The 23252-nt window shown below is 37.1% G+C and overlaps 1 protein-coding gene across 1 annotated transcript in view; it reads left to right on the forward strand.

Annotated features, from left to right (window-relative positions):
• LOC124161980 (lipase 3-like) overlaps positions 1–10051 on the forward strand; it is a 28132-nt gene extending 18081 nt beyond the window's left edge. The window contains exons 6-8 of the mRNA XM_046538271.1: positions 3152–3236; positions 8541–8683; positions 9799–10051. Of these exons, the coding sequence (XP_046394227.1) occupies positions 3152–3236; positions 8541–8683; positions 9799–9951 (381 nt within the window). The 3' untranslated portion in view covers positions 9952–10051. The remainder of the gene's footprint in view (positions 1–3151; positions 3237–8540; positions 8684–9798) is intronic.
• The last annotated feature ends 13201 nt before the right edge of the window (positions 10052–23252 follow it).

A 23252-nucleotide genomic window follows, 5' to 3' on the forward strand; every position in this document is an offset into this window, starting at 1 on the left:
TGCGCTGCACGTCAAAGTCGCCTTCAACTGTTCGTAAATAAGAAATAGTCGCCCCCAGATACTTCAGTAGACGTTGGAATCGAATACTTCAGTCATCGGCTATTTTCCTATCCGGCCCGCGGGGCGATTCGGAACTTGGAATGTGGCCCTCGTGGCCTAGTAAATTGGAGACCCCTGTGCTAGACTAAGCCTCAGCCGCATGAATAGCACCCTTTCGGGGTCAAGGGGTCAGCTCCTGTCCTTCGGTCACCTCGCACTTTCACAATATAAGTTCGGGATGTCTTTTTAGATGGATAAAAGGATGAATTATCTTATTCTATCAAATACTTTTGCCAACGATAACATTTTCAACGCAATGATTATAGGTTCATTTCAAATTTCACACTGCAGTGTTTAATTTCCAACAGTGTGTTTTGAACAATTATATCCGGGTACTTTTTCCTCTGATACTGCAGCAAACACCGATGCTGACATATCGATCATGTACATACATGAAAAACACCTGCACCTTTTTCTCGTCATTTTCACTCAGTGCCCACGTTTCCGCGCCGAAAAGCCCAACGCTCCATATCAAACTTCTCACTAGCCTTTTCTTTACGCTCTTTGGCAGTGATCCGTTCTTCAATTCCGTCCCAAATATTTGCAAGCACCTCCTCACTAACGACATTATCTTTCAGATATTCGTATCTTAGCACTTTGTATACCAGTGTATTTAAATATAGAGGAACGACGTCAGTGGGTAGAGGTATTGAGATTGAAAATATGTTCCAGTTTGGGCGAACTACTTTTGATTTAAATATGGTTAAAAAGATTATGTTTAAAGTATAACATTACCTAATCAAACATTACTATACGTTGATCAATAAAAAATAACGTACAAAAACTGTAAACGCGCTACCAAATACGTAAAGTATGCTTTAATATTGTATAAGATGACGCACCTAATTAACGATAATCTTCGTCATCCATCTGGAAAAAAATGACGTGAGTTCTTACCACGTACGCAATCTGTTAAACCTAAGACCTTCCAGGAGAAAATACACCCCCAGAATTAATATTTCTGAACTGATCGAAAAGCTACATGCTTTTCCGTGCAAGACATATCAACTAAGAATGGTCGGAGACTCAATGATTGCCTCCCAAGTGAGTGCTACTCAATGGAAACAATGCGTCATCCGGCTGAGAACAAACACAGCCAAGTCGACAATCGCGTCATCGCACATCGAACCACCTTAATCGACAGTTATCTAACGCCGATTATCTCAAACGTCTTCAAGTAATTAAAAATGATTGCGGAGTGCTTTCATAATGAGTACAACTTTCCAACTCACATCACCACCTCCTATTATTCAAAGAGTTTCTTAACACTAGCAGTTCGCGGAAATTTGTCACCACCTATAATGCAAGGGAATGCGTCATTTTGACCCATCAAGTTTTCTAGCTTCATGCACCATTCTGTCATCAATGCGTTTAATTATTTGGCATATTTTCGTATTGAAGAGTGTAATATAGGAGGGCTAATAACTTGCTCATCACCATCGCTGGTCAACAATCCTAAGATTTTCAAAGCACTGCAGGAACACGTGACTTCGTGCGCAGCCATGCGCACGGGTGCAAAATTGAATACACCTAAGGATGAAGTTCGCCGTGAAAAAATATTTGACTTAGCCGGGATTCGAACCCGGATCTTCCGATTGCCGGTCAGGTGTGTTAACCAGTTACACTACCAAGCCATTTTCTCAGAGCGAACTTCGGGATGGTTTTTTTTTTATCGTAAGATTAGTTAGACGTAGCTCTCCACTCAATTCTCCTCTCAGCTAATCTTTTCTTATCTACGTATTTCCTTTTTCATATCCTCCTGCATCTGTTTCATATGTTTTGTTGTAAGTCCTTTTTGCCGTTCTTGCCATCTACTTGTCTCTCGAAGATTGCCATCATCAGACGTTCATGTCAAAAGACCTGGCCTTATAGGTTATTCCCTCTTCTTTTCAAGGTTTTCATGAGGCTTCTCTTCTCTCCGACTCCTCATTACTTACTCGGTCGGTCCACTCCATCCTCATCAAATAACTTGCTATCTATAAAATTCCTTAGACAAATGAAATTTTAGTCGACCCCAAGATGTGTAGTATTTATTGCGATTCAAGCAGCCCGAAAAGCAACATAATCCTCATTATCGCATAATAACTCTGAAATGGAATAAAAAGGCTTTAATATCATTCTTCTTGTATCCTGATGTGTTATTTTATTCGCTACCTAGTAAATCCCCTGGGTGTGCTTAGGGAAATGGAAAGAAATCGGGCCTCAATAAGAGGAAATGGGGGAGGACCAGCCATAAGTCAAAATGATCTATAGCCGTCCCTATAGATATAACATCCATCATAAAAAGTTCTGCAATTATAAATTTTCTTCATATACTAACGCAGTATCACTAATTATACACAAAATCCTGAAATTTTAGAGTTTTAGGATAGAAAATGAGAGTGTAATTTCATTGTGAGCATACTGTATGAGTCAAAATCACCCATCCCGTCCTTTTAGTGTTAATTGAAATACTACCACGTAATTTTTTTACTTCGAATTTGTTCGAAAAATTATTAGTTTACTCATATTGGCCTACATAAATATTTTTTATAAATATCTCTTACGGTGAGGCCGCACTTTCCATAGTAGTCTGAATAAATTTGATTAGAATGGCCTTACGGGAATAAGAGTAATCATCATTCCCGCGACAAGAATACATACTGTTGCCATGAGACACCAGCTCAAAATCTACCCAAAGGTTGGTTGGTAGGGATAACCCCGTTTATCGCGAATAAAATATTTGTAGAATAATATTATTCGCATTTATACGCACGATTTCATGTATTCTTTCATCTACAATATTTCCCTTCCAAAAAAATTCAACTAATAGTGACATCGCGGGAAGCGTCGAGTCCACTGATCAGTGAAATATAGGCTTATATTTTATCTTGACGCCCCTTAAACGAATGACATACACAATATTTTAGAATGTCTCGTCGATCAGGAAGCGGGCCAAGTACTTTCGGAGTGATTCCTAGGGGAAAGAACGGTAAAAGTATGATACAGGTCTCGCCTACCAAACAGTGAAAATAAATAACAGCATAAATACCACACCACTTTCCTTCCACAGACAACGCTTCCAGTGATTACGGGCCACCTACCGGCGGGATCTTCGACCAAAACTGTGATTCACTACGCCCAAGGCTGCCTGACAGGTAAGTACCACCTGAAAATTGTGCACAAATAAAATCTCTCCCACAACTTCATGAAGATTAAAATTTCGTATGCTAAAACCTTTATTTCTAAAAATTTATCCCATATCACTGATACTTATCTACACTTCGGCAGAATATTAGTGATAACTCAGATACACAGTCTAAATGTCACTCAGATACTAAGTCTAAATTTCACTGAGATACTGAGTCTAAATAAGCTAATCACTGATAGAAAGTTGGCCAAGCAAGCAATAGATGCGTTCATAAGGTAGAATATTCGCCAAGGTATTCTTTCTCATGAGGATATAGTTCCGGACAAAAGACCAAGATGGAAAGTTTACGCCAAAAAGCGCGGTATACGAGGAGAAAAACGAAGATTTGTGTCGGTTATAATTTACGTTATTTTGATGCGTAAGCTTTTGCGAGGCATGGTTGAAACGAATAATATTTTCCAAGGTACCACCGTACTACTTGTTGCGAGATGACGAGATTTTCGCCGGCCAACCCGACAGTATCTTACGAAGAAGTATTTGATGAAGACGGCGATACATAAATGCAGGACATCTGCCACAATCACTCTGCGTCAAACTCCACTTCTGACCTGTAGGGGCTTTCTCTAACTCGATAGCAAGTCTTATCGACGTTGCTACGTCGTTAGCTTATCGAAAATCTCAACTAAAACGACAATTGGTTTTCTCTACGCTTGCTTAACGATATTTTCTCGGTAGCACTAACGAAATATGTCGATAGCTTATCCGGGGACTTGAGGGCACGTCTTAAGCTTATCGACGCCCGCCATAATGCTTTTCGGTATCCGTTTTAAAGTTTTAATTCTGCTACAACAAAGCGATTAAGGTATTTTTACTTGAACATTTTTAGGAACACTTTTGCGAAGGATGTGGAAAGCATTAAAACGTTTTGCAGTAATCAATGATTGTAAAAAGTGGCAATGGAGACATTAGTTTTTTCGGGGGAGTAAACATGCTGTTTGAAGTAGATAATTGGTGTGAAAATAATATTTACACATTCCAATTATGGTGCTTCAATTATTTTCAGTCGTCCGTTTATTTAGGCTCGATTGATGGGACTTCACTTTTTAGGTAGGGAGCTAATCACTCTTGAGGAAAGAGCAAATGTAATCAAGCATCTATCGCAGAGAGGACGACTTAGGAAAACTCAGAATCCTAAATTTCGAAGGATTTTTAACTTGGAACCTTTTAAATAACCCCCGATATGGCCCTAGCACTGACGAATCTTTGACGACTTTTTTTGGCTGGCTAAAGCCACCGTTCACGAAAAAAATAACGGTTTCCCTCTTTTACTCATTAGTCGTCACTTTTAACTTTTGCAATGCTGTTAAGCTAAGTCCCATCAAAAAATATGCCCGTGTTTTGATGGGTACATGCATACACTTATTTTAGTATCATTTGCAGTTGCTGATTGCAGTGATTTTCTATGCCTAATTGTGGCTACCAACGATTAATCAATGCTACGTTTTGCTTTTGTGTGAGTTTAATCAGTAATTCGATGCCTCAACATGGTGAGTGACTATGAAAATATTTATATTACTTCCTTAAATGCACATTTTTTTCTATGTTTAATTTATTGTCCTTACCTTCGCTTAGCCTAGAATATAATTATAAGTAACAACAACACCAACAACATTAACACTTCCGTAATCTTTACTCAAGAAATTGACACTAAAAAGCGTTAAGTATGTGACACGATTTCACAATCACAACACTCGCGATGATTCCTTCCATGACATCCGCGTAATTTCGGTATTTTTTATCAACGAATTGATTTCAAACATCTCAAAATATGATGAAAGCGTCAATAAGTTTTTCTAATTGAATAACTACCACTGTGGAAGTTGCGGACTCATAGCGGAAATAAGGCAAACGATGTAAACAAGCCGTGGCTGAAGATGCACTCCGAAATTTACATCGTTATAATACTAATAAAAATAATTTTGTCACTACTATAACCACGAGAGAAAAATTAGGCGTAGGTGAACGAGTAAGTAGCAGACAGAGTCCTCTTCAAGATAATTATACTTGAAAATTACGATACATAATGCACCAAAAGTTGCCGATATTCTTCCATCGACGACTGTTGAATCCTTGAATATACATGCTTATTTACACAAATTTCCCCCTTACTTTATTTCGTTCATCATGAAAATATATTACGACACATCATAAAAACAGTATATGAATCCACTACTAAAATGATACTCATCAGTTTTCTCCATCATTTATTATTCTTTTCCAAATCGACCGGTGCGTTCTTTAGCAGCTTCTTGTTTATTTATGGTGACTATTTATCGTTTATTAGTTACCGTAGTTAGGCACTGCTTCTTAATGCTACCGAACGAATAAATCTAGGCATGTGATTGGTTGAAAATTCTAGCCTCACTCGCAGGCGCCGACGGTGTATTGTTTGCTATCGACGAGCCGTGGTCTTGTTTTGCAACGACGAGCTGTCGTTAAGGTGAGATACAGAAACACACTTTCGATAAGAGGGTGTCGTTGCAAGAGAGGACTTTCGTTAACAACCCGTTAACAACAAAACGTTAACGAGTTAGAGAAAGCCCCTACAGGGGCCGTAATCTATGTTTCGTCGGTATCGCACCGATCGGTTTCCCTTTCAAGCCCACCGACTGTACATCATTCCGTACCGACAACGGTTTCCGTACCGACGACGGCACTTTCAGCGATTATGTAAGGTCGTCGATTTCAAATCAGTCGGTACGGTTCCCCCTCCTTCCCAAACAGGGAAAATTCGAATATATCCGAAGTTAGAAGTCATCTAACGTGTTACCACCAATGTAATAAAGGTAAAAACAAGTGAAGACTCATTGGCACAGTTTGTTGTCGTCATTCTCAATCTTTTTATTTGCGGAAATCATGACTTATTGCTAGATTAAGATAATCGTAATTGGATAAGTTGCTAACAATGCTTATATAATGTGTGGTAGTAGTGCTGTACCTACAGAATCGAAGGAAACAATATTACAACATCACAATATAGTTTGTATGTGATGGAGATTGTTGTTGCTGGAATGAATTATTGAAACTATCCTTGAGATCGTAGTTGCTTTTAAATATTGGTTCCGTATATTGCTATTTATTCATGATTTGGTAATATAGTTGTCATTAAGTAAGTTCCGTCTAAATGTTATCAACGGAAGGTTATGCCATTGGCACCGTAGCAGACGAAAATCACATCCCATGGAACGTGAACGTAGCATTCAAAAGCAAATGTAAATGTTATATTAGAGGAACAAGTAGGGAAATTGTCATAAAAATGTGGAGCTGGGTGTAATTAAAACAAGTGTAATGACGAGGAAGTTAAGAAATTGTGATTGGGTGAAATACATATGTATAAGTTGCGCATTCCAAGTGAGAGAAAATGATAATATTGCGGTAAACCTCATACTTATTAACAAATATCTTCTTTTATCGTAAAGGGAATCAATGGCTGACGATAAAATGAAACATAGTTGCCTATTACAAATGAAAGAAACTGATACCGTTGCGGCAAACTTCATATTTAAATAAAAAGATTTTATTTCTATGTCGAGAGAAACGCCAAATGATGATTGAGTGAAATAATAGTTGCCTATTCAGAGTGAGATAAAGTGATAACATTGCGACAAAACTCATATTTAATGAAAAATATATTTTTTATGTCAAAGGAGCAAATAAATGATGATAGAGTGAAATAAATCCTGTAACAAGCAAGTGAAAGTGGTAAAAAAAATGAGATAAAATCATTATATGGTGGCAAACCTCATGTTTATTAACCAATATCTTATATTTCTGGCAAGGTAATCAATATAGATGAGGACACAGTGAATGATAGTGGCCTATTCGAAGGGGGAGAAAAAGATAACATTGCAGCAAACCTCATTATTTACTCGCTGATGAGGTAAAAACAAAATAAAACGTACAATGCGCACCGGGGAGCTCATGATACCCACTAGCCGGTGGCCGTACCGACACCTTTTTGCTGTCGGTACGACTACCGACGATCTCCCGTCCTCACGTCGCGTCGGTGCCGCACCGATCGGGTTCGTACAGAATCGCACCACTGCTTGCCGGGAGTCGGTGTGACGTCGCACCCGACGAATCGGTGCCGCACCGATCGGTTTGGAGTTACAGAATACGGCCCCTGAACATTCAGGCGTGATTTCCAGCGAAACTGTCGTCCTCAGACAACAAACAACGGGAATGAAATCGAGGAAAACATGATCGCGTTACTTATTTTCCTTTCCAGTCACCAGGCAGTGACGTCACAACAATGTTTATTGATAGACAATATTTGCCTTCGAGTCGAATTAAAAAAAATGAAAAGCGACGATAATTCTTCACAGTTTCCTTCCTAGCCTGACCTTCTACTACGCTTGAGTAGGACAGACCGCAGGGCTAGAATGCAAATGAAGCGTTACCGTGAAAATAGTGTGGAGATGTTGTAAAAATCCTCAAAGGACTTCTCATTTTTCTATGACGTCTTTCTAAACTCGCTTTGTTGTTTGTCGTCCGGGTCAAATATTGCAACTGAATTTGAACCCTCTTCCCGATCAAGCTGACATTTTCAGGATAAATCAGAACCAGATGATAATGCAATGTTGTTACATTTTCACAATGATTGGATCTGTATCTCGATTTTGATTCGGAATATTAAATTAAATAATATGAAGATTAATTTAAAATAATAGCCACCAGCATCGGATTGCGGCGCTGCGGTCATTTAAAAATAACGAGTTCGTTTATATATAATTAATTGATATATCTCAAGATTTTTACATTTAAAATAAAAAGGAAATTAATTTAACAATGTAAAAAGAGATATTAAAAAAAATGATTTTCTTGAGAATTAAAAATAATGAAATAAATTTTCTAAGAGACTAACAAAGTCTCTTGAGTCTACGTTTATTTTTCGAACAACTATTAAATTTATTTATACTGTAATATTTCTTGTCAAAAATTGAATATTGTGCTGTTTGGACTCAAGAAAAATAAGGTTATGTATATGCAAAAAGACGGAATACACCGTATATGAGTACCAATCGTGGATAAATCAGCAGAGATGCAAAGCCATTTATTCTAGTAACAAGCTTGGGTTGACCTTGTGTCACTACCTCATATATAATATGTATACTTCGGAAAATAACATTTCCAGTTTCTTAGCGGTCAATTCTAATCCATTGGTGAATGACATTTATTCTCACTATAATTATTCTCATCAGTATTCCTGTGATAACTATATCAATTCCGTGTTTACAATTTTGCTCCACAGATGACTTTCGCCTGTACGACTACGGCTGGATCGGTAACCTGAAGAGGTACGGGTCAATGAAGCCTCCGAAGTATGACCTTGGATTAGTCACCGCACCGGTCAACCTCCACTATTCCAGCAACGACTGGCTCGCGAACGTTAAGGTAAATGATGAATCGAGATATAAATCCGACTCCACTCTAACCTTTGGCCAATTTTACAATTACAGAATTTGACTGAAAAGGAAAAAATAGCTACATCACTATGGATTACAGGTTTATTTCTATAGGAGAATAATCCCTTCGGATCGTGCATCAAACTACAGGCCGCTGCGTAGAAATCTACGCCAAAGAGTTTCCTTAATTTAAATGGCAGTTTCGCAAACCGAGATGATGACGAAAAGTCAAGTAGCCTGTAGAGCGAGAAGGTCTGTTCATTGGCTCGGATAGGCAAAGATCCGCGGTTCGATTCTCTGTCCATGGGAAGTTTTTTGTTAGCGAATTTATGCTAACCTCATTCGCCTTTTCTACGACAGAGTAAAAATAACCCATATAAATTTTCTATTCCGTCTCGAAATCCCGTCCGTCAAATAATTTAAAAAATATAAATAATCAAAAAGTTTAACTAAGCTGGCTGATTGATTTGATAATATACCTTTCCCTCAGAATTTTTATGCTAATGAAGTCGTACATTCATTTATTACCATAACATTATATCATCATATATCTCATCAATGTAGTATATTATGACATTCATCGTAAGTCAAAAATTGTGAAATTGGTCTCTCCTACCCGTTTGACTTTTCATTTGGACGTAATTCTTCTCTATTACATCCCTGATAATCTTTCCTAAGTAACTCATTCGGGGCGGTCCCTTACCTTTCTTTCCTTCGATGATTATTTTCCTCAGGCAACCATGCCTCAAAATTTGCCAAACTGTCCCGTCTTCTCCTCAAGGTCTTCAGAAGACTACGCTTTTCTAAAAACTGTAAACAAATAAAATCTCTCCCACAACCTTATGAAGAAATTGAATGAAGATTTTCGTAGACCTAAATCTTTATTTCTAAAAATTTATCCCATAAATATTCACTGATCCTTATTTGCACTGCGCAAGAAGATTAGTGATAACTCAGTCTAAATGTACACCTTCAGTAATCGAAAGTTCTTCTGAACACTTTTTCATTACTTACTCGATCGATCCATTTTATCTCCATTATCACTCGAGTAAACAGGATTTTTTTAAATTGACAACCTTTTTTATTCTTCTTCTTTTCATGAAGGATGTTAAAAAGCTGGCGGATAAACTGCCCAACTTGAAGAAGATGATCCTTGTTCCCGACCCAAAGTTCAACCATCTGGACTACCTGCTCGCTATTAATGTGAGGAGCGTCCTCTACGACAGCCTTGTGCAGATGCTTAAGAACGAAGCATAAGAATAGTATCAGAATTGGCACCAAAGAAATGTCTTCATTCACCACGTTGTTACCTACCTCCGATCTGTTTAAATAAATATTTTAATTTAACCAGCATAAATCTTGACTTTTTTTAAACCACCCTATGCAAAAATAAGTCCTGAGGATGGTTTACAAATAAACCGAAGCGTTGGCAAAACACTTTTGCATCATTTGGCCTAAACTCCGGTAAAGCACCCAATGGGTTCTCTCCGTTCATCGAAATACGTCGACACAGGTCGACTAGTGTCGCAGTTTTCGTGTTCCATTAGAGGCGCATATAACCTTATGTGAAGGTTATATGCTCCTCTAATAAATTTGTTGAAAGACAGAGTGGCCACTGATCGTTGTAACTAACGGATGAAGTATTAAGAATGATAAAAATATATACAATAATCACGTATCTCCATTCCTACCTTAATAAAAATATAAGTTAAACCCAAAAAACTGCTAAAATATCGTCTCCCACGATCTGATCTTTAGGATGGGATTTAACTGCATGGGCAGAGAGAGATAGACAATGAAACTCAGATGTACCGGAAGAGTACGAAGAATAGCATTAAAACTAATTAAATGTTATCAGGAGCATTATTAAGCTCATGTTTTAATTGCTTGAGCGGACAAACAAATAGATGCTCTTGACAGTCATAATTTTAGTAACTGCTTACGCAAAAAGTCGTCGATACTGGGGTCTCGTGCGTCACAAAATCAATATTCGACGATAATGGGATTTTTATACACAGTCGACTTGATTAAAGCCCACGATTGGAAAAAATGGGAAAAAATAATCTTCTATTATCATACACGTGCGCTTGCGGCCGTGGGCACGTCCACATAAACGATTCGGAGGATCCTGGTTCGAATCCAAGTCAAGGTGAATGATTTTTCTTCTCTGTGGATTATTCGCGCAATTTGTGCAATGCGTGTGACTCACGTAAAGTTATCACCGTGGCTAGACCGGGTATGCTAAAAACTTGAAAATTTGTTGATTAAGAAAATGTAAATGAGAGTCACAGTGATGATTACACATCACTATATTAAAATTTCAAATGCCCAATGAGTTGTCTTTAATTATAACCACGTGGAATAGCTTCATAAGAGAGAAGAGGGCCAATACCACCAAATATTCTCGAATTAATAAATACTTGTCGATAAGTAATTATATCCATGTGTTTACAATATCCTTTGAAAATTTCTCTCGTGGCCATAAGTGCAAGTATATAGGGTATTCAAAATCCAAAATCAACGTTATAACTTAGAAGATAATGATACCACTGACTTGGCGTTTTAAAGAAAACATTTATATATTTTTGTCTACACTATATTAGCTGTTCAAATGGAACGCCATGGCAATTTTTTCCTCGTCAATTCTTGCATCACTTCATAGAAATAATAAGAATAATCCTTGTCCCTTATGTATACCTGCAAAAAAGATATGTTTCAGCGTTATACATTGTCATTGATTTGTGAAGATATAAGTATCTGGCGACAAGTAAAATTTTTTATAGATATCTAGATGAGCCACTGTTCCCGCTATTCCTTACTCTAGACGATGAAATACTGAATAGAGTAGCCTGGTGATGTCTAAGATTAATTCCACGCTGATTACTGGGAATGGAAATTATATAAATGAGTACACTACCCTTTGACTGCCTCGCAATCGATAAAGCAGCGGTATACTCTTTTGCCACAACATATCACTCTTAAGGATGCGCTACACAGCTTTCATTTTTGACTCCAGCTGCTCGACCATGACCTATCAGAAGTTAAAAGCGAATTTCTTTTTTACTGCTATGGAGATAAAAATGTTGGACCCTTGGAACTTGTTAAACAACCCTCCTGGCTTGAAATTTTCATGGAGTATTTACGTAACGTATGGATTTGAGTAATAATTCTATTGCTGTAGGTAAATGATGCAATTTTTGAAAACCGTATCTCTTGAGAAAGTAGGGAAACATTTTGCAACTTTTACTTGCAACATTATTGTAATTACTCGGGATTGAATATTGCCGTCGGCTCAAAATATTATATACAGCCGTATTTCTTGGAAAAAACATGGGTAACAATAACATTTAGACTTGGAAATAGCATTGGTGAAATTTTTTTAACCACCAAATTCAATTGCCTATTAAGATAGTAGATTTTAATTTAAACTCCACATTTTACTGCGTATTCAGTTCATTTTTATGGAAGAATACTTTTGATTTTTCCCAAACTTGCATGAAAAACCACCTAGTTCTGTATCTCGCTGATTTTCTATTTACTAGATTCAATTTCAACAATAAACGTGCAGGTGGTATTTGTTTAAAAACCGAATCTTATTGCTTTTCGGAGAATTGGATTCAAATCTTGATGCCATTCGTAAAACCTAATCAAGTAGGCGATTGCCCCATTTTTGTTCTTATTCTAGCCCTTCTTTCATCATTATAGCATCCTTTCGCCATTTTCTGTGACATTCCGACCGAACGCCATCTGATGACTGGAGCTTGCACCCCAGAATTAATATCACTGTGGAGATGGTAATAAATCCAATTCTTCAGCGGAAGCACAGACATATTACGAATTTGACTTAGAGTCGGAGGCTGCGCGGTAGCCTTAGGTCGCCAGAACGATTGAGAATGGTTATAAAATTATGGTAGTAGAATATTGTGGCCTAAATTGCCTAAATTTATAAATGATCCAAATAATGAATATAGCTATTTAAAAAATTAAGAAATTGGTGGTTTACCTTTAACGATGTATCGAATTTGATTAGATTATGTGTGGAATTAGGTAGATCAGGGAAATGTCAAATGTCCCAGTTTTCGTCCTTTCATATATTATATTTTTATAAAAATTCAAATTTGTTTTTTCAACACGAGGATTTCTCTTGCAACTTTCGGCATTGATACACATTTGTTCAAATATATAGCCACACGCAACACAACCAAAACATTCCAATAAAAGATACAGTGTCCGGCGTGATGCGGTGGAAATCTTTGATATTCAGCTTATTAAAACAACTTGTCTGTTTCCATACTATTTTATTTTCACCGAAATGGCACAAATGGGACAAATGGCACAAGGCACCTTGACCTCTCTTGATGACGCTCAGGGAAGCACGGCGTTGTTATTCAAAGGCGTCTGCCAATTTGAATGGCATTGCGATGTAAGAGATGGAGGGAGCCCTTGTCCTTGTCCCCGGCGACCGCAGCGAGCAATTGGATGATAGCGCTCTTCCTCCTCTTGACAGCGTCAATTGAAGGAACCGCGCAGTAGACGCCCGCCAATTGAATGCCGGGATAAACGGCAGGGTCGGCAACCTGACTCCTATCATGCAATATTCCCAGGCTATTCGAATCCTTTGAGGTAGGTAGCATCTACATCTACGTACTATTTACCCCGCAAGTCGCCTCAAAAGGCTTGTGACGGGTTTTATGACACCGTTCCCATTTTTTATTTCTGAGGAAACAAAAGAATGATCATTCTGGATCTTTTCCCCACAATTATTTTTTTGCATTTAAGAAGCATTACTGCAATTATGAATTCTGCATTTGACAGGGAAAACCTGATAACATTATCACTTACATACCGACACATCTACTTTTTCCAGCTACCAGATATCCTGTGAAGGTAGTTGGAGTGTAACGAGAAATGTAAAATTTTGAAAAAATACCTAGGTAATTCTCAAAAACGACTGGGTAGCTTTTCGCTATTTTCCGCAACCAGAAGGTACCAGGAATTCTGCCCAAAGAATTTTCAATATTGACGGCATTGCATAATGGCTCACTCCGTATTTTATCATAGCAATTTAGGATTGCTTGCGACTCAATGTTTTTTTCTCTCCTTTGTCCTCTTTATCTTTACGGCCACGGTCGGCTCCCTCACTGCCCATGAACCCGGAGCTGCCCTGAGCTGGCTTCTAGTCTCCGCTCCCAAGTTCTCGAACTTTCCACGGTTTTTCCCTGAAGGTCAGTCAAAACCAATTCACCTTCGGCCAGTGACTAGCCTGACCGGCATTTATGAAATCGCCTTCATATATATACTGTCATGCGATTTCCCAAATAATAAAATGTACACCGACCCACGTAACCATTTCCATTGAGCTCGTTCGGGAAAAAGGCCAGTTTATAGAAAAAAATTACAGCTAATTCAGCGTGTGGCATACTTCCAATTCCTGTATCTCAATGGCGGCGTTTATCGAAACAATTAAGCGTGGAACCTAACAGCCCATTTTGAAGGAGATGATGCTTGTTTCCGATGTAATGTTCAGCTGTCTGTACTACCTTCTCACAATTGATACAAGAAGCGTAATGTATGACAACCTCGTTCAAATCCTTAAGAAGAAACCATAAGAATAATACCGGAATAAGCATCAAAGAAATTATTTCATTGTCGTTGTTCAACGTTGTCACCTACCTACAATCTGTTGAAATAAACAATTTAATCTTAGAATTCCTTCGCCCCGAGTTACCGATTACAAAATGCAAAATATGAAACTTATGCTAAAATTATTATTATTAAAGTAATCTGCCGATTAAGGTTTAATTAGAAATTGCGCGGAAATTGGCGTAGGGTTTGATCGATTTTGAATTAAAGGAAACATTAGCACGGTGCTTAATATTATTTTTTCATACGCCTTGCAACCTTGTTTTGCTAGTTCAAACTATTGATTGTGGAAGAAGACACCTCGATATGAACATGACGAGGATATAACATTCAATTGAGATGTGAACCATGGCGGCTGAGTGACAAAAAATTCAAGTTTTTAACTCCACATCTAAAATGCCACTGTGTTAATTCCTTAAATGGGAAGTATGCAATACATTTTCAAGGGCATAAATTACAGCGATTAATACTAAAGAACTTCCGCAGTTTCAATATAGATTGATGAACAGCAATAGTACCCGAAAAATATAATTCAAATGAATTAAATTATTTGCGCCACGATTTGAGTAGTTGCACCGTGCATTTTTGCGTTCATTCACGCGTTTATACATTTAGACATTAACTCGTTCGGGTTATTATACTGGGTAAAGTACCGTGTAACCAGGTCTTAAGCAATAAAATGAGCAATTGTTCACGAGAAAAGAAAAATACGCTACGGAAGAATGCCGGAAGAGAATCTGCGGAGGCTATCTATTGTCTTTTTTACGTAAGCGGCCCAGACGAAAGAGCTCATAAATCCATTCGGAATAAGGGCTCCATAACCCACCCCTCTCTCTCTCCCTCCCCCCAATAGGTCCAATGACACACAGACCCGAATGTGTGGTCCGCTGACGAATGACCCCAACAATTGGCTTGTTTTTATTTTTTGCCAGCGCTCAAATGGGGCGGACTTTTCGCAAACTCACGCACAATATCGTGAAATTTTCAAATGATTTAACGAAAATCATACGTAATTAGATTGAAAATAAGTGTAAACACGGTATTAAATATTTTCGGAAGAGAAATTTCACTTTTTTGCATAAGTTTATTTATTCCAGATCTAAAGTACAGTAAACGAGGAGTGTACACTGCCTTTTTCAATACATGCATTACAAAATAATTTCCGCAGGTACAAAATACATGGATGAAGAGCAAGAATAGCTGAAAAATCGGAAAAAATTCACTAAAATGTAAAATTAAAAAACTCTCATGATTGATTGAAATGATTTTTTCTGACTTCCTGCATTTTTACTAAAAGCAGACTCACATTCCCGAGTGGAGAACGAAAAATACCAAATACCTTTGGAGGAGATACAATTATAAGCATTATTTTCTCCCATTACCCCATTGTTGGAACTCGAAGTCGGAGCAATGGCTACGTAATTACCCTATTTTCTCAGATGCATTCAGTGTCACCATAAGAAAGGAAAAAACTTATGAAGGAAAATAAAGTTAAAAAAGTACGCGTAAAAACCGAAACTGACTTTTCCCTATTCATTGCTGTAATTTATATTTTCGTTGGGGAATTTCAATATGATAGGCTCCATTGTGAAAACATCTCTCTCCAAAACGAAGACCTTAATTCGTCCCATTTTTATAGTGCGTAGTCGCAAATAATGCAACATGGAACTCCTCCACAAATCACTTGTCAAATCTGTCTCTGTATCACTAAATTTAGTTTGACAACGGATAGGAATATTTTCAAACTCGGCCGGAGAAAGTCGAAGGAATCACATATACGTAAGTAAGAAGAAATGACTTTATCAATCACGCAGAAGCTTCACTCGTAAGCTAAAAGTTTAGTGTATTCACATTAAGATGGAGAAAATATTTTTATTGTTTCAGTAGCTAGTATATAATAATAATAAATGAATATAAAACGTAGGAATAGCTTTAACCTCTATCGTTCGTTCAGGCAGTGTCTAAACGGGTGAGGAAACGATATGGAAAATATAGATGCATGTAATATGCCCCGAGACTGTTCGTCAAGAACAGAATTTGGAACTGTTCCTTTTACTGAACAGAATGAAAAGGATAAGTATGTCAAAATAAACAGTTAAATCCACCTCTAATTAATATACACTACTATATTACAAGTTTTGTGTAACCACATTGAGATGGAGAAAATATATTTTTGTTTTAGGAGGAAGTATGTAATAATAAAAATAAATAGATTATGTTGGAAGGGAAAAAATGATTAAAAACCAAAAAGAAAGTATTTTCTCGATATCAATTTGAGAAAAAGTTTTTTTTTCCTTCTTGGAGACACTAAAATTGGGTCGAAATTGTTTCAATCAAATATTGGTAGGATATGGCGTCATTTAGTACTATTTCACAATTTTGAGGTGTTTTAAAGACTAATTTTAAAGGTATCGACCAGCATTAAGAACGCGGTTGAAAGGAAATTATATTTCCAGTCAGGAAGTAATGAATAATCAATTCCTTTGCTGCATTGATTATTTATAGAACCGTACTCGACAGCATAGTGGAACATATTAATTCCACGGATTTCAATTGCATATTCTATTTAAAGCGATGGGAAAGGGAGTTTTGAATTGCCAACACTGAATATGGACATACTTCAAGGACGAATATTAAGTTACCGGGTGTCACGGTAACACATAGAAATAGCTTTTACCTCTATCTTTCGTTCAGGCAGTGTCTAAACGGGATAGGAAACAATATAGAAAATGTAGATGAATATAATATGCCTCGACTGTTCGTCAAGAATAGAATTTAGAACTGCTCTTTTTACTGAACAGGATGAAAAGGGCACAAAAAGGCATTAAAATAAGCAGTTTAATTCACCTCTAATTCATAGGTATTCTGAGGCGGCAACCGACAACTAAGGTCATTTTCGCCACGTGGTCTGACTAGAAGTTGTTGAATATTGTATCTAAGAGATCTAATCTGTTTATTAGTTACTGTGTTAAGTTGAAGTAAAAATAATATTGTCCTGTGCGTTGTGTGAAGTTATTAGTAAAATAATTAAAGAATCAGTGGAAGTTTTCAACAGGTTATGGGCCCAGGAACCTTTATCCACCGAACGCTTAGATTCTGAAGAAAACGTAAAAAAATAGAAGAAAGAAAAAAGATAAAATTGGTGTTAAAATAAAACGAAAAGAAGATTGTAAAAATAACGCACTCGGCAACAATGACAGAAGATCCATCAAACATTGAAATACTAAAAGGAGCTGAAACTTTCGAATTGTGGAAGTTCCAAATACGAATATTCTTCCGAGCAAGTGGCCTACTGGACGTGGTTGACGGAATTCAACGTCTGGCTGATGTGAAAGATGAAAAAGACATACGTCACTGGAAGATGATGGACGCCAAGTCACAGAAGTATATAATAACGACTATTGATAAAAAGATAATGGTGCATATTATGTCATGTGTTACTGCCCATGATATGTTTTAAACCCTGAGGAATATATACGAACGTGATACTGAGCAACAGAAGTGTAATTTACTTCAACAGTTCTACAATTTCCGTTTCGAGAAGAGTGCCGACATAATGACGAATATTTCCAACATCCAATCAATAGTTCACAAACTTAAAATGCTACAGCAAAATATTGATGAAACCATGTTAATAACGAAGATACTTAGTGTGCTGCCCACTGATTATCAAAACTTCAGCACGGCATGGGAGTCTACCGCGAAAGACGAAAGAACAATTGAAAACTTCGTAGCGAGATTGGCGGCAGAGGAACAAAAATTTAAAAGCTCTAACGATGAAGTAATACAGAACTCAGCATTAAGAGCGGAAACGAAATACTCGCGGAACCAAAATAAATGTAATAGCAAACCATTGTTTTGCAGTATTTGTAAGAAAAACAATCACGAAGAAAAGAACTGTTATTTCCGAGAAAGATCGAAAAATCAAAAAGTGTGTCATCACTGCAAGAGACCGGGACATTTTATTAAGCAATGCCGTTTCCTGAAGGATGAAGAAAGGAAAGATAAAACAAGCAAAAATGCATTCATCAGTTCTACTGCATTTTTCAATGAACGAGTAAATGAAGAAATTTGGTACTTAGACAGCGGAGCCAGCGAACACATGTGCAATGAAATTGGAATATTTAAGGAATACCAAGAGATTAGCGAACCCAAGAAAATAAAAATTGGAGACGGATCAACGCTGGATGCGGTTGGTTGCGGGACGGTAAAACTTCTGGCGAACAACGGTGGAGAATGGATGGAAACAATCCTTAATAATGTCTTGTATGTGCCTGAACTTAAAACTGACCTTTTTTCTATGGGAATAGCCCTAGATAAGGGATACAAACTGGAGTCTGGTGATAAGAAATGCGTATTGAAGAACATGGACAATAAAATCTGTGCACAAGCAATTCGATCCGGTAAATTATACGTAATGGATTTTCGAACAACCAGGCAATCAACTGGTGAGTTATATTTGGCAAAGAAATCCGAAACTTTGCAGGAGTGGCATAATAGATTTTGTCATCAAAACTTCACCTTAGTGGAGAGAGTTTTAGAAGAAAATAAGATTCCATTTATAGAAAATAACCTCAAGTTTTGCAGTTCCTGTGTAGAAGGGAAATATGCTAAAAGAAAATTCACTCCAAGCAGCAGTAGCTCTAAAAGCATATGTGAATTAATACATGCAGACCTATGTGGACCGATGGAGACAAGAGTCGATTGGAGGAAGCAAGTATTTTCTGTTATTGAAAGATGACCTATCACACTTCAAAGTAGTATATTTTCTCAGAAATAAAAGCGAAGTGAAAGAAAAGCTGAATGTTTTTATAAAATACGTAAAAAATCAGACTGGAAAAGGGATTAAAATTTTTAGAAGTGACAATGGATCTGAGTTTGTAAATAAGGAAGTAAGAAAAATATTTGAAGGTGAGGGCATTTGTCATCAAAAATCTGTGCCCTACAATCCTGAGCAAAATGGGAAAGCTGAACGTGAGATGAGAACTTTGGTAGAATCAGCTTGAACAATGTTGTTGAATAAGAAACTGAGCAAAGAATTTTGGGCCGAAGCAGTTAATACTGCAGTGTATGTGATCAATAGAACTGGAACAAGCTCAATAAAAGGCAAAACTCCTTATGAGTTATGGTTCGGTAAACCTTTTGGAGATTTTGAAAAGCTCAGAGTTTTTGGATCAGAAGTCTATGCTCATGTGCCATCTCAGAAGAGACAAAAGTGGGATGCCAAGGGAAAAAGAGGGATTTTTGTGGGATATGAAGATTGTTCAAAAGGAGTAAGAGTATTTTTTATGGATAAAAGAACAGTTGAGGTAGTTAGAGATGTAATCTTCATTCCTGAAATTCAAAATAACTTCAAGGAAGAGAAAGAAATTAATAAGACCATAAAAAGAGCAAAGGTAGAAAATCAAGATGAAGAAGATATAGTACAAGAAACAGAAGGTGTAACAGCTGGAAGAGAAGAAGAAGAAGATGAAGGATTACACTACAATCTTAGAGATAGAAATAAACTTAAAGCACCAGATAACTTGAAGGAATATCAATGTAAAATGGCTTTAATTTCGTATAATGAAGCTGTAACTGGACAGGAAAAAGATAAATGGATAGAAGCAATTGAAGATGAAAAATCATCGTTGATGAAAAATGAAACATGGAAATATGTCAGTCCTCAAGATGCCAAAGGGAAGAAAATTTTAACCAGTAAATGGGTATTCAAAATTAAAGAAGACGGGAGATACAAGGCTAGATTAGTAGTTAGAGGCTGCGAACAAGAGAGAGGAATTGACTATGAAGAAACCTTCAGCCCAGTGGTGAATACAACATCACTGAGGATACTGTTTGCCATTGCAGCAAAAAATAATTACAAAATGAAGGCATTTGATATTAAAACAGTTTCCTATATGGAGAACTAGAAGAAGAAATCTACATGCATGTGCCAGAGGGTTTTAGTGTCAAAAATAAAATTTGTCGTTTAGAAAAATCCTTATATGGATTAAAACAAGTACCCTTGAAATGGAATCAAAGGTTAAAGAAGTTTTTACTGAACAGAGGGCTTTTTCAGTTGAAATCAGAGCAGTGTGTATTCAGAAATGAGAAAAGAGCTCTGTATTTAGCTGTGTACGTAGATGATGGGATCATAATAGGAGAAAATGAATCTGATATAGACAGTTTATTATATAGTTTAGGAAAGGAGTTTGAAACAAAGACAAGAAATAATCCAAAGGTTTTAATTGACATAGAGGTAACAAAAACTAGGGACTCTATTTTCCTATCTCAGAAGGGGTATACAGATTATATATTAGATAAATTCGAGATGAAAAATACCAAGGGAGCTGATACACCTCTTCAAATTGGGAAAATAGTTGATGAGCACGAAGAAAGGGATAAAAGTGTTCTCAAGTTTCCTTACAGAGAAGTGGTTGGTAGTCTTTTATATTTGACGAATAAAACAAGACCTGACATGGCGTTTGCAGTCAACTATGAAAGCAGAAGTCTAGAAAATCCAACAAAAACAGACATTGAAAATGTAAAAAGAACATTGAAGTATTTAAAGAATACAGAGAACCTGGGTATTCGGTACAAAAGAAGATCAAACTTGACTCTGACTGCTTATACTGACTCTGACTATGCAGGTGACTTAAAGACTAGGAAGAGCACAAGTGGATACGTCCTGATGTTCTGTGGAGGTCCAGTAGCCTGGTGGTCACGTAAACAACCAATTGTGGCTCTCTCCACTACAGAGGCAGAATATATTGCAGCAGCTGAATGTGTGAAGGAAGTCATATATGCAAAAACCTTTATTGAAGAATTGATTGGTAAAGAATTGAGTGTAAGTTAACATGTGGATAATCAAAGCACTATTCGACTAATTGAGACTGGACAGCTTAATAGACGAAGTAAACACATTGATGTAAGATATCATTTCATTTCCGAAAAGGTGTCACAAAAAGTATTGACTTTAAATTACTGTCCAACACAATATCAGTTAGCCGATATATTTACAAAGCCCCTCAACAGTATCAAGTTTCATGCACATAAGAACTTATTACTGTCAAGTAATTGAAGGAATTTTAATTTTTGCTAAAACGTAAATGTGTGATTAATTTGTTGCATTAAGGTTATAATTGTATGAATTATTTCTGTGATGTAATTTTCAAGAAAAGTTTTATGGTGTTGAATGATGTAATTTGTTTTCTGTCGTTTCCAAAGAAAAAAAAATTAAGAGAGAGTGTTGAATATTGTATCTAAGAGATCTAATCTGTTTATTAGTTACTGTGTTAAGTTGAAGTAAAAATAATATTGTCCTGTGCGTTGTGTGAAGTTATTAGTAAAATAATTAAAGAATCAGTGGAAGTTTTCAACAGAAGTGTGATTTATTTAACCTTATTTCGTCCTCCTTCCTGTGTCCATGTTTCCGCGTCGTAATGCGCTACACTCCTGAGCAAACTCTTCCCTAGCCTTTTCTTCAAACTTTCACCTTCCAGCCAATGAGATGAGTAAGTAAGGAAGGTCGTAGAGAAACCCGGCGTCGGTAAAAACCTGATCTTATCGAAAGACGGCAAGGGGATCACGGATAAACGTCCCATGCGACGGACGTAGCGCGGTGCTTGAGATGCCCTCCGCAAAGCACTCAAAGAATGTATCGCATGGTCACCGAAGATACCAAGTCATTGAAACCCTCGCCCAAGAAATGGGAGACCAACAATATATCATCCCAAACAAATCGCAACCTTATCATCCCAATAAGTAACATGCAGCTTCTTCATAGCTAGCCAACATTATAAGCTTCCCTGCCACACAAATGCAATTTGAAAACTCCCGCGGTGGGGCTGCTGTCCTCACCACTAATCGACGAATGGATATCCTGTGTAGCGCCACTACCTGAGGTGGCCACAATAAAAACTAACAGCATCCAGTAACGCGGGAAGAACCATGAATTAAACATCGTAATTGGCTTAGGCAATGCGCGGCGGGGAAGTTATTCATTCATAGAATCATTAATAAGTCGTGTTATAGGAAAATTTAATAATTCAGGTCAAATATTCGTTTAAATCCCAGTAAAAATTTGACCCAAATTTTGAAATCATGTTACGCCTTTAAAAAAATCACTTATGTTCATGAAAGCAGCTTAAACCTCATTTGAAAACGTTTATTATGACAAAAATATATAAATAACTTTAACGTATATCTCGAAGTTCGGTCTTTCAGATTAATTTGATCATTATTCGTCATTTGGTGGTTTTCGGCGCTACTTCGCCGGTGGGATTTGCTGTTCATTTTGGATAAATCAATTTAAACTTTGTTTACCAGAAGATGACGTTAAACGTCGAAACCATGGTCGTGTTTGAAAAAGAATTTTGTGAAAAAAAAGTTTAAATTAATTCTTCAAAAAAAATTACTCGCCAACCTTCTGCGTATTATGCAACGTAAACAACAGAGACCCTTCATTTCAGCAAGAGCAATTGAAGCAATTAACAATATCGCTAGTTCACTACCAATGAGATAAATAGAAACGATTAATATTTGTAATCATGGATTATCTGTGGCGTAGCCTCGAGGAGGGGTTTCCGTATTACAACCCCCTTTTTCCCCCGGGTAATCTCCATATACCCCAGGAGAGTCCCGAAATCTCCGACGAAATTGAAAAATCTTGGCTACGCCACTGTGTATATTTCCAAGCGAAAACTGTGTTTATCGGCACTCAGTTCTCTATACAAGATTTCTCGGATCTACATAATAATTCAAAAATCATCGTGAAAGAGAATATTATCAATCAATAGGAGGGAAGCATTTATGGAAATCCCCATGTATGATACTTCGTAGACAATAATACGCAGGATTAAGCTTAAAGAAAGGAACAGTAACTCTCATACCATCAACTAATCCTCTTTCATTGAATACACGCCTACTACTTATGG

Source organism: Ischnura elegans, chromosome 7 (assembly GCF_921293095.1).
Source record: "Ischnura elegans chromosome 7, ioIscEleg1.1, whole genome shotgun sequence".
In the NCBI taxonomy this organism is placed as follows: domain Eukaryota; kingdom Metazoa; phylum Arthropoda; class Insecta; order Odonata; family Coenagrionidae; genus Ischnura; species Ischnura elegans.